This window comes from Felis catus, chromosome D2, assembly GCF_018350175.1.
Source record: "Felis catus isolate Fca126 chromosome D2, F.catus_Fca126_mat1.0, whole genome shotgun sequence".
Taxonomy (NCBI): Eukaryota; Metazoa; Chordata; class Mammalia; order Carnivora; family Felidae; genus Felis; species Felis catus.
The window spans coordinates 24,002,087-24,015,632 of NC_058378.1; the positions used below are offsets into that span (position 1 = coordinate 24,002,087).

General features: G+C 35.0%; 1 protein-coding gene across 3 annotated transcripts in view; it reads right to left on the minus strand.

The window, feature by feature from the left end:
- RTKN2 (rhotekin 2) overlaps positions 1-13,546 on the minus strand; it is a 72,220-nt gene that overhangs the window by 58,058 nt on the left and 616 nt on the right. Inside the window, exon 2 of one of the 3 annotated variants that reach the window (XM_019813154.3) lies at positions 6,896-7,012. The exons of 1 other annotated variant lie outside the window; for it this stretch is intronic. In XM_019813154.3, coding sequence (XP_019668713.1) covers positions 6,896-6,915 — 20 coding nt within the window. In that variant the 5' untranslated portion in view covers positions 6,916-7,012. Of the gene's footprint in view, positions 1-6,815; positions 7,013-13,546 lie in introns of all 3 variants that reach the window. One more of the 3 variants, XM_011287373.3, reaches the window with a different exon arrangement.

The window sequence follows — 13,546 nt, forward strand, 5'->3', positions numbered from 1 at the left end:
AAGTGAAAATAAAATGATATCATTCAAAGTAGAAAAACAAAATAGTAGAAGCCTAAGGGGAGGAATAAAAAAGAATTAAAGTGATTATAAAATTACCAGTATATAGTTTTTTAACATAAAGTTCTAGTAACTAATATAACCAATAACTCTTTTTAAATTAAATAAAATTTTAAAAAGCAGAGAAGATAGGTGACATACTGTAAGACAAACCACAATTATAACATACATAAGTTAACATAGCATAAAAGAATATAACAAAGTCAAAGCTAAATATATCAGTAATATAAATGTAAATAGGCTTATTAAATCCCCTAGTTAAAGGATTTTCAGATAGGTTCACAATATAAAACCCAACTCTGGATGAATACAAGAAATACACCTTCAACAAAGTGATTCATAAAGGCTAAAATAAAGAGATGGGCAGAGGTAAACCAAACAAATGCAAACACTAAAAATGCCTGGGATTATGATCTTGTTATCAGGCAACCCCTGAATTGGAGTCTATGTGACAAGCACTATGTGACAACAGTAACAAAAGAACACTTGATAACAATGCTAAAGGCCGCAATTGACAACATGTGTGTAACAAGCACTAAGATACCAAACGTTTCATAAAACGGAAAGTAGGAGATATACAAGGGGTAAGACAGAAAAACTTTAGTAACAAAAATCTCAACCTATCTTTCAGTCCAAGACAGTTCAAGTGGCCCAAAAATAAGCCAGGCTGTAGAAGATTTTAAAAACAATAGCATATATCTTTTGAACATATATGAAAGTTTGTACCCTGATAAAAAGAAATGTGAGAACTTTAAAAGGCTGTGAAAGTTATGAAAATTAACTATATTAAGTCAGAAAGAAATTATATTTCTTAAGATAGAAAAAATAAAAATCTGATCAAGATAAAAAAATGCATTCCTCTTTTGGTATGTCAGAGTAGCTCATATTAGAAAAACTCTACCTCCCCCTCTTATGTTTTCCACAGAAAACAATATAAAGTCTGGAAAAACTACTTAAAAAACAACTCCCTGAAGGGACTGACAAGCAACCAAAAGTAAGAAGAAGTCAGAGAAGAGTCAACACTAGAAGGAAGTATACTCATACAATGGAACACTACTTACCAATAAAGAGGAGAAAATCACTGATACATGCTAGTTACATAATGAATCTCAAAAGTATTATGTATGACAAAGGAAAAAAGAGAGTACATACTGGACAATTGCATTTACATTAAGTTCTAGAATAGGCAAAACCTATGGTGGAAAAAAAAAAAAATCAGTTAACAATGGTTGCCCCTTAGAGTAGGGGCAGAGGTAGGTAATACTAATTGGGAGTTGGGGAAAAAGAAACACAACATATCCAAGAAGTTCAATTTAGTCCAAGGGTAAAAAGGGAAACTCAGATTGAAACACTAGATGACCCTGTTTATGAAACTGAAAGAAAAAGATCACTTTAAGGAACTTTTAATCATAGTCTCCTGTCTATCCACAGGAATGTATACATGGTTGCGCATACATAGACACATGTACAAAAAGAACTTTCTTCGAATTGCATCACAAAAAATAAGATGAACTGATAAACAGATGAATTTAGAATAAAGAAAATATAATTAAAATATTAATTGTAGAATCTAGGTGGTGGGTATATGAGTCTTCATTGTACAAGTCTTTCAATCTTTTTGTATACTGGAAATTTTTTCTAATTTCTGTATGCTGGAAAAAAACTGCAAAGAAATCTTGAACTGGCCTAGGTCAGTAATCATACTGATACTAAAATTATGAAACTACTTTACATAATCACATTATTAAATAAGGAAATAGGATTACTGTTATTATGAATTAAGATTATCAGAATAACAAAGAGACGCAAATATAAAATAATTGAAGAAAACGAAAACCTAAAAATATCAATACACACTCATAATTTTAAAAAAATTTTTAAGTTTATTTATTTTGAGAGAGAGCACACATGCATGAGGTGAGGGGCAGAGAGAGGGAGAGAAAATTCCAAGCAGGCTCCATTGTGACACAGTGCAGAGCCCAACAGGGGGGCTTGAACCCACAAACCATGAGATCATGACCTGAGCCAAGATCAAGACAGATGTTTAACTGACTGAGCTATCCAGGCACCCCACAAACTCCTAATTTTTTAAAAAGTCTCTCCCATAGCTATGTATACTAAAAAAGTCTAAAAGCAGTGATCCCCGGTAGCAATGAGCACACCCAGTGCCCAGATCTTGATTTCAAAATATCATTTACCATTAAAGGGAACCAGAACTCATTAGACAAATGGCTGATTCCAGGTATATGGCACAGAAAATGCAAGACAAGCCTAGGTCATCTTTTTGTGCTAGAAAGTAAGGAAGTTCTTAAAGACTAATAGAGGCAAGTCAAAAGAATAAAGAAGCCATTTTGAAGGAACTTCCATCAAACAAATCTGGGACAATTTATCTATCAAAAAGATTAATGACTATAAATGATATAATACACTGAATAAATAACAATCCATGAAGCAGTGGGAGAGAAAGGAGAGAAATGCCCTTTCTTACAGAAGAGTAGCTAAAAAGTATAGAAAAAATAATAGGGTTAGATAATTACTATCTGCAAACCTCATTGTAATAATGTAGGCAAGGATCATAAATGGATAAAACCGCTAAGTGAAAGCTAGTTAGATAACAGAATATAACAGATAACAGAATATAATGTCCCACAGATTACTTTTGAATTGCAAAGGAAAAACCATTATACCACAAAGGAGAAATCAGGCAACTTCCATCCAAACCAAGGGATCAAACTGCATCACACAGGGTGGTAAAACCAATTATCTCTTCACATTACACTGACAGCATGTATCTTGCTCAATCTGCCCTAAAACAATTCTTGCCCCCAAAATGTTTAACCTGAGTCTTATTAATAAGCCATTAGATGCAAATTCCAGGTACAGCTCAAACAGGAAATAGGATAAAAGGTCAATGATACCATAAGAAACAATTAAATACAAAATGCAGGACATTCATAAAGGATATTTGTTAGAAGTGCAGACTCTTCAAGGCATTAATGGCAAGGAGTCTTTATAAAAAAGTAAAATGATTAAAAGAAATTAAAGAGACATAACCAAATGTATTATATGAACCTTGACTGAATTCTGGTTTTAGAAAAACAACCAGAAAGGATTTTCTTTTAACAACTAGTTGAAAGTGAATTCAGACTGAATGTTAGATTATTACTATGGAATTATTGTTAATAATTTACATGATAATCATATTTTGGTTATGTAGTAGAATGTCCCTCCTTTTAGAACCACTGAGATGTATATGCCATGTTGTTTGCAACTTATTTTCAAATGGACCAATACAAAAAAGGAAAAAGGTATGTGTGTGCATGTAGCACAAAGACAGAGGGTGAGTAGATGAACTATATGGTAAACTATTAATGGTCTGCCAAGGTAGAGAATATACTATTCTTACAATTTTTATCATACTATTCTTATTTTTTTTACATATGAAATTTCATAATAAAAAGTTGATTAAAAAACTGAACAAAGTAGGGAATAAGAAATGAAAATCTGTAACATAGCAAGCATAGAGGACAACAAAAGTCAGAACCTAAGAATATACAAAGAAATTGACAAAAAGAATGTTAGGAAATTAAAACCAAGGTTTATACCTCTTTCAGTTTATAATGTGATATTTATGCACCCTTAGCATACCTGGCACCTAGAAGTCTGTCAGTTAACAACTGTTAACGTGCTAGCTAGCCTTCTAAACTTTCTTGAATCTTGCTATCCCTTTGCTTTTCAACTTTGGCTTCATCTTCAGCCTCAACCAAACACATCTCTTCACTGCTCTTAAATAATAAATGGTCAGGGGTGCCTGGGTGGCTCAGTCGGGTAAGCGTCGGACTTCAGCTCAGGTCATGATCTCACCCTTGTGAGTTCCAGCCCACATCTGGCTCTGTGCTGACAGCTCAGAGCCTGGAGCCTGCTTCAGACTCTGTGTCTCCCTCTCTTTCTCTGTTCCTCCCCTGCTCACACTCTGTCTCTCCCTCTCAAAAATAAATAAACATTAAAAAAAATAATTCATGGTCATCTTTCACCCTGAGCTTTTATTTTGCTATTTTTCTTTCTTGAAATGCTACTTTCTTCCTACTCACCCAACCAAACTAGATCATCCTTCATGATCTCGAAGATCATGAAGACCCAATTCTTCCACTAGATCTTCTTCAATTCTATCATTTCATCCTGATTTGATTCTTCTTTAACAAAGCTAAAAATTATATTAATTTGTTTATATTTTATAGTAAAATTTTAGAGAAGGTAGACTAATGGTAAGCAGTAGACTCATTAAAATGCTATTTTAACTCTGGCAGCAATGTAAAAGCAAACCATTTTTCTACCTCAAAGACTATCAAAACCAAGCTAAGGAACAGACTACTGTACCTCTAAAGGTAAAATGTTTGGCTTCTGAATATACAAATATTCTCATATTTTGACATATTCTGTTCTTTGAATTTGTACACACTAGCACGGTACTTAATAATTGTTCTACAAGTAGTAGATATTTGGTAAATATTTGATTGATTCATCAAATGGCATAATTTACATAACTTCCTTCAAGATACTGAAAAAACTTATCATAAGACTTGCCTTACTATTTAGATCATTTGGGGGCACCTGGGTGGCTCAGTTGTTTAAGCTTCTGACTTTGGCTCAGGTCATGATCCCATAGTTGGTGAGTTCAAGCCCCGTGTAGGGCTCTGTGCTGACAGCTCAGTACCTGGAGCCTGCTTCAGATTATGTCTCCCTCTCTCACTGCCCCTCCCCTGCTCATGCTGTCTCTCTCTCTCTCTCTCTCAAAAATAAATAAATATTTTTTAAAATTTTAAAAATAGAAATAAAAAAATATTTAGGCCATTTTTATGTAATAAGAAGGTAAGTATTATAATTTCCAGTTATATTTATATGATCAGTAACATCAGGTTCTTTCTGCACATAACAATATGGAATTATAAACAAAAGAATTCATAGAGAATATTCAGGTTTCTTTAAAGAAATAATTTTATAATTAAGGGAGACAATTTTTTATAGGAATAATGAATATAAATGTATGTATAGCAGCAAAGCTATTTTCATCTAATGAAGATAATCTCTAAAGAAACTGAAAAACATGCACATTTCCAGTTGAGAGTTTCAGATATTTTTTCCTATCTTTTTTATATAAATCCCATAAGGATTAAGTTTATTTAAGCATTTTTACAAATCAGTAACTTTAGAAAAGTTACACTGCCAAATTAAGAAAATAGTCAATTCACAATTCACTATAAGTATTTAAAGAACATAAATGTGGAGGACAGATATGATTTCCAGAGGAGCATTTCATGTAACTGTGAGAGATGATATAATAGCAAGTGTTTAGTCCCACACTGTACTTCAACCAGTGTTTCTCAAACTCTTCCACTGAAACAGCCCCCTCCTGACCGAATATCCTTAAAAAGGATAAGAGAACATATCTCTCTCTCCATGAGTAGAACAGCCCAAATTATGCCACAATTATAAATTTCTCTTTTCTTAAAAATTCACGGTTAATAAAGAAGGTGTGTCATATTTATTCTATGGCTTTTTATATCTCCTGACACATACTTATGTACTCTTAGTGATTTATATGACCCAGTTTGAGAAGCACTGACTTAAACCAGTGTATGCCCATGTGAAAAATATTTTCCTGAATTATGACGTAAGAATAATTTCATTTTATAACATCAGGGATAAATAATAATGAAAATTATTTGTTATGTGTTGAATAATAAATATGTAAAAAGTATTAAATTAGGTTTTTAATATATATAATCTTAATTTTCAAAATGTAAATATTATCTTACCAACAGTAATTAAGGAACTGAGACACAAAGAGATTAAATAGCTATCCAAAGGCAATACAGCTAATAAATATTACTTTGTACATAAGTCTTTATTATATCACAATCTCATCATTTTATTTTTACAAAATCTCACTTTTCAAGAATTTAATGCAGATGTGCTATGAACAGCACATAGCCACTAATGTATCAAAAGAAACTCTTCACTAGCAGTACAGTTTTCAGACCAATCAATGATGGGTGATGTAAGACCACTTATATTAGAAAAGAAATCCCCATCTAGCCACTAAGTTGAGCTAATTCTTGGGTTCAAGTAAGACCTGGCATTGTATATGTGCTGCCAAAGCGAGCACAAGACTGGGCATTGTAAATAGAATAGGATGTAAATTTCATACACACATTCTAGACCCAATCCAAAATGGCAGCACAGAGTAACATTATTTGGCAAATCCTAAGCAACCTCCTGTTAACTTCTGTCACTAGCCAGTTACAAGTCCTTGAGTTAAGTTGCTTGCCTCCCTAGGATTTATGTTCACCATGTGAAAGGGGTGTGCATTTCAATTTCTATACCTGTTTCCGTTACTCTCAGCTAGTACTTCTTTGTTAGCATTTTTTAAGCAACTCGTTTTTTAAAAAATTCACATTTCTATATACTAATTATCAGTCTTGGTCCTCTTTAAAATATTCCCTCAGTTCTTGATTCTTAACCACTTCATTTTACAATCTGGAACACAACAAAATCGCCTGGTGAAAACTGCTACTTTAATAGTAACTTTACTATGAGCTCTACTATCAAAATGTTTACAGTATCAGAGTCTATTTCAGTGTATTTATTTTTTAAAAAGCTTTGGTGATTTGATATTTGCCATTAAAGTTAACTTATATTGTGTTCTTAATTCAAATACTTCAGTACATTAAAATCCATAGGAAAACTATACTACTAACCATCTTCCAGTTTGATTTGCAACCTGTTCTTCTAATTTCTGTAGCTCCAATGTGTAAGCCATTATTCGAGCATTGCATACCATGAGATTCTTAACTGCATGCAAGATCTGGTCTTTCTGAGTACTCAGAGAAAGGAGTTTCCATATTCCTTCTCGCATTCGAATTTCTAAATCTATTTTTTCTTGAATGCTGCAGTCCTTAAAAAAAAAGAGAAAAGCATTTTTTAAAGATAGCAAAAATCCAAAATTATAACATTTCTTTTTATTAGTAAAAATGTGCTAGTGATTTTATAACATATTGGGAAAGTAACAAAGTTTTGAAGTATGATAGTACAAAAAATATAGCTATTCAAAAATGCTCTTTGCAAAACCTTAATTTCTTGCTTTATTAGGAAGTCTACAATCTAGTGGAAAAACACAACAGAAACAAGGGTGAGAAACATTACATATTCTTTGCATAGCTTCGCAAGTTTGAATAGTGTCGCCCAAATATTCCTGTCCTCTCAGAACCTCAGAATGTGACCTTATTCAGATACAGGGTTTTGTAGATGTAATTAGCTAAGATGAGGTCATACTGGAATAGTGTGGGCCCTAAACCCAATGACTAGTGTCCTTATAGGAAAGCCATGTGAAGACAGAGAGACATACAGAGATAACTCCATGTAAAGACTGAAACAGAGATGAGAGTAATGAGTCTATAAGCCAAGGACTACCAAGCAACCACCAAAAGCTGGAAAAGGCAGGGAAGATTCTTCCTACAGCCTTCAGCAGGAGTATGGGCCTGCAGATACCTTGATTTCGTACTTCTGGACCCCAGAACGATGAGAGAATAAATTTCCATTGTTTTAAGCCACCTAGTTTTGGTAATTTGTTAAGGGACAGTCCAGGAAATGAATACAATAATATGTATAGTAACTAATGTGAATATTATAGCACATGTACATATTATTTAAGTTGTATTGTGGGATAGCAAGATGTGGTTGATGACACTGAATTAACCAAGGAAAAACAGATGTTGGAAAGGAACAGATGCTGGAAAAGGGACTGAGGTTTAGCAGCTATGGTAAACAAAGTCAATAAAATCTCAGAAGCTACAGAGGGAAAGCACTGTGTTAAAAAATGTCCAAAGCTTTAGCTATCAGATGGAACAGAGATGTAGAATATATTTTTGGATTTTTGTTTATTTTAAAGAGTCACCATGAAACTACTAAATCATTTTAGTTCTGAAAGTCTTTTATTCCATACAATGATCTTGTAGTGGCCCGCTCTATATACAAGTTACACATGTAACAATAGAATTCTAGAAGCTGAAACTTACTGTTCTGATTTAATTCACAGTGGCTTTTTAAACAATTATAAATCATTAGATATACTCTTTACTAAACTACAAACACAACAATGCTCTAGTACGTCTATTTTTAAAAGTAAAGTGACCATTATCCTGGCTTCTGTGGTAAAAAAAAAAAAAATGAATGCTATAATTTACCATTTAGTTGAATCAAAATCTATATAAAAAATGTAACTGGAACCTAATAACAAAAGTTCCAGGTATTAAAAAGACAATCTTTTCAAAAAGAAAACCTAAAAGTTAGGAAGTCAATGAAAGTCAATGAAAATTACGCTAAAAGAGAAGCTATAAGGGTGCCTGGGTGGCTCAGTTGGTTAAGAGCCCAACTTCAGCTCGGGTCATAATCTCACAGTTCATGGGTTCGAGACTGGTGTCGGGCTCTGTGCTGTCAGCTCAGAGCCTGGAGTCTCCTTCAGATTCTGTGTCTCCCTCTCTCTCTGCCCCTCCCCGGCTCACACTCTGTCTCTCTGTCTCTCAAAAATAAATAAACATTTAAAAAAAATTTTTTTTAAAGAGAAGCTATAGTAGATGATTTGACTATCCAAATCAATCAAATATACTATTCACATGCAGAAAACAGATCTGTTTAATTACCTTCTGTAATTACATCACATAATTACCACATAAAAACCTTCTTTAGTGGTAGAACTCAAAACTGGTACACTACATAAATGTAGTCATTTGCTAGTTTTCCTTCTTTACACATGGCTGAATCTCAACAACTCCATTTCATCTTTGTATGACTTTGTCAGCCCCAAAGTAAATTCTTCTTTAATGTAATTAATAACGAATTTTAAGAATTATCTATGTGACCCATATGTCTATAAGATTAAGCTCTGTCAAGCTGGTTAGTATTGGGGAGCACACACACATAGGAGGCAACCTGAAGCAAGATGAATAGTTTTACCCCACAACCCAAATATAAACAAATACCATCTAGTGCCATTAAATTCAATTTTGCTTTTTAAATGTTACAGTGAGGCAGCCAGCTGAACCAGCACAGTGGTTCTTAAAGCTGGCTACACATGAGAATCACCTCTGGTAGAGGAAGAGCCTTTTATAAAAGCACCTGAATTTATGACCCACCCCAAAACAATTAGGCTCGCTGGAGGTGGAGCCTGAGGTTTTTTGTTTGGTTTTGTTTTGATTTGTTTTGTTTTTAAGTTCCTCCGGTGACTCAATGTAGAGCCAGGGTAGAGATATGCGGTAGCACTTGAAATTCCACAGTGACCTGGAAAGTTGCAACAACCTTAAGAAACCAGTAGGTGGCCACAAACACATTAAAGAATCAGTTTGGGCTTCTAGGGTTTCCATCTTGTAAATGAAGACTGTCTTCTCTTCATCACTTGATAAAGACTATAAAATTATAGAGGTTTGGGAAATAGTGCAAAAATGAAATGCAAAGTTAAGGCTTGTTTTTTAAATCACCTTATTTGTAAGATTAAATATTCATTAAGGAAATAAGATATATCTAACAGATATTAGTATCAGAATTCTAATAGTGTGGGGGTCAGCAAACTATAGCCTAGCCAATGCCTGTTTTTGTAAATAAAGTTATACAGGGGCACAACCATGCCCATTTGTATTATCTAAGGCTACTTTCAAACTACAATGGCAAAGTTGAGTAATTTCGAGAAAGACCATGTGGCCCACAAAGCTGAAAATGTTTACTATCTGCCTTTTTACAGAAATAGTTTGCTGATCCTTAATTCAGCCAAATTAACATACGTAGTAAACTATGACCTTACCTCCCCTATGCTACAGTGAGCAGATGTGGATCTGGGAGGGCTGACATGAGTGGGGTGAATTGTTAAGCATATGTATGCTTTTGAATGTACTGGGGTTTAAAAAAAAAAGAGGTATGGTGTTACCCGTTTTTTGTTCTCCATGCAACCTCTTTTAGTACACATCTATACTTCACATACAGGGAAACCCATCTGGTCAAGTGATAACTACTGCAGCCAAGAAAGTCTTTTCAGAGTGGAAGAACTTAATTTTAGTTAGTAAGGGGTGCAAAGTGCTCCTGGGGTTAAGAGCTGATGTGCCATGCACAGTGAGAACAATGATCACGTAATGAGGGCATACATAGAGCATTCAGTGATGGTGCTTACTAACCCCAAAGTGGTATGGCAGGGAGCTAAAATCATGACTGCTGCTGCCTCAACCATAATGGCAGAGTAAACACTGACTAGGACCCATGACAAAAGCATGTATTCATCCCTCTTAGAAGTGTCTGAAAGCAAGTCTCCAGAAAGAGCAAATGGGGTGGGGAAGAATGGGGTGGGGGGAAACCTTCCTCTTGCCATTTCTCTTTCAATTTTCTAAATATGAGCTACCTTGTAATCAAGTCAAACAGAAGCCTATGGTACTGTCCTGATCATGTAGATACCTAGTCAGGCTGATAAAAATGGACAGGGCAAGGCTAAAAATGAAACAGGGAAATGACTTAAAAGTGCAAATCTAGATTATGTAGAAAACAGAAAGATACCAGGTTTTAAGAGCATAATGGGACAAAGGAAGTGCAAAAAAAATGGCCTTAATATTTTTTTTAAGTAGGCTCCGCACTGGGCATGGAGCCCAATGCAGGGCTTGAACTCACATTCCTGAGGTCAAGAGTTAAATGTTCAACTGACTAAGCCACCCACACTCCCCTGAAAATGGACTTAATTTTGAAATTAAGCACTGACTTAAAAATAAATGAAGCTAGGCTGCTGCAAGACAACTGTAGTAATCCAGATAGAAAATATCACCCACCTAATGGATATAGTTAAACCGTGTTAGTTAAGAGACCATGGTGAAAGAGAAGACTGCAAAATAGTATATATAGCATACATCCTTCTAAAAGAAATTGTGTGTATTTTAAGAATTGTTTATGTACAGGGGTGCCTGGGTGGCTCAGTCGGTTAAGCTTCTGACTCTTGGTTTCGGCTCAGGTCATGATCTCACGGTTTATGAGTTCAAGCCCCACATTGGGCTCCATGCTGACAATGCAGAGTCTGCTTGGGATTCTATTGCTCCCTCTCTCTCTCTCTGCCCCCCCCCTCAAAAGTAAATAAATAAACTTAAAAAAAAAAACTTTAAAAAAAAAGGAATTGTTTATGTACAGAAAAAGTCTGGAAACTGTTAATAGTAGTTATTCTGTGGAATAGTATTACAGAAAGAATTCTTAAATCCATGTTTCTGTATATGTTTACTACAATGAGATAGTGAGACAGGGAAACTGAAGAACTCCATTAAAATATGCTTTTTGCTCCTTTTCCTGCTTCTATCCTTGCTACAACCTGCCCCTACACTCCACTTTACACATGTCTTATAATGAAAATAGTGTATGTCCTCCTTGTAAGGGACAAGGAGTTAATGATTTGTCTAGAATAGATAACATCTAAGGATGAACCAGATGAGAATGACTGGAAGAAGCTACTTTATGTGTATTCCAGACCACTGGCACTAGACATCTCAATGCCAAGACCCCCTGGCTCCAAGCAATAATACCTGGGCCCTCATCTTTGTTCTAACAGGTTCCTAGATGCCTGAGAGGACACGTACACTAGACCATCGTCCTCAGTAAAAACCCCCAGATCCCGAATGAAGACAAGACTCGTGCTCCTCTCCTTTTGGAGTCTCCTGAACTTTTGTCTGTAACTGCTTTCTCTGTATCTTCAATAAACTCACTTCCTGCTGGCTCACATGTGATTTCCATCCTGCAGGAAGCCAAGAACTGGTCCTGTGGGACCCCTTCTAGATCCCTGAACCAGCCTGCCGGCATCAATGGCATTACTTCTTGAATTTCTTTTTTATTAAGATTTCAAAAGCTTGAAAGTTTGTAAGAAAGGTTAGGTGGCTGCCCCAACAGATGAATGGGACTAAAGATAGTAAGAAAAAGTTTTCCCTCAAGCACATTCTGAGTGTCAGGTACTATGCTAAGTACTTTAAAAAGGTTCTCAACTCCCAGCAACTTTCTAGGATAAGCATTTTACCCATTTTACAACTGTGGAAACCAAGGACTTAGAAAAGACAGGTTAACTTATTTGAGATTGTTCAACAAGCAGAATTGGATTTGACCTTAATCTGACTCCAAAGCCAATGCTTTATGCTGCGAGTACTCACAGCTGACTCCAAGGTTTCAGTAGATGTTTCACTAGTGTTATGACCACCTCAGAATCTTTGGTCCTATCCCTATTAGGTGGCAGTTTCACTAATATCAGAGGAAATACAGCAAATAAGAAATCACTGTTAGTCAAGTATAAAATTCTCTTAGCCTCAATATTCCTGTTAGATTGAAACCTATTACTATTTTGCAATTTTTATCCAAGATCCAAACACAAGCAATTTCCACAACTCAATTACTTGGTTTTCTTACTGCCTATGAAATCATTAAATATTACTGTACCGTCTCACATGTAAATAACCCAGTTCTTATGTATATTTATTTACTTTCATTCCATGTAGCTAAAGTTCTTTCATGACCTTATCTTCTTGTCTCTTTTGTAAAATTCCTAAATATTACTGCTGCACACAGCTAAATAAATATACGGCTACACCAACACCTATGTAATAAATACGAGAACCTCAACAGATTGCCCGTTCACTAGAAATCAAGATTCTGTTATCAGAACAAAGTACTTAACAGATAGGACAGAAAAGCATTTTACATCCAAATGTCTGAAATTTTTGAAAATGCTGGCATTGGCATAAAACAGCATTACTAATAAAGGAGTTGGACTTTGGTTTGCATAATAGTTCTTACTGTCTTGCTTTATTTCCCTCAGTATTATTGAAGAATTTCTAACAATTTTGTATCTGCTGAGGTTTCTAAACAAAATAACAGGTTTCTAAGCAAAGGTTAGAAGGTTAGGTTTATCCAGGTTTCTAATAAAAAAAAATAGGTTGGACCATATAAAAGTGCTAATAGTGTACTAATTTTGACCTACAAAACTGGCATTTTCACATGGTTTAATCTATTTCAGAACTAGGTAAAAGAAGGTGGAGATTAAAGGGAAGATCAAGCATAAAGACATCAGTTTTAAGACTCTAAAGTTAGAGTTCAGGGGAAAATATAACACTTTAATAATTGATTGGTCTCTATTCAGTAAAAAAAAACACATACTTTACATGGCGAAATAGCAAAACATCAAACTTCTCTCTTATCCGATTCGAAAAGAATCCACTATCAAACCAAATTTTTCTAAAGTTCCAAGTTTGCAGTTTGCTTCTCCACCCTGCCCCCATCGAGTTTATGTCGTGTGTGGACATCGCTCCAGTAATTGCGCTTTCCGTCAAATCGAGTAATAAGAAAACCGTCCTCCCTTGGCCTCGGGTGGGCTTCTTGGAAATCCCGGGACCCCCATTTCCCCTGCATCACCTACACTGGGATCCAAACCTTG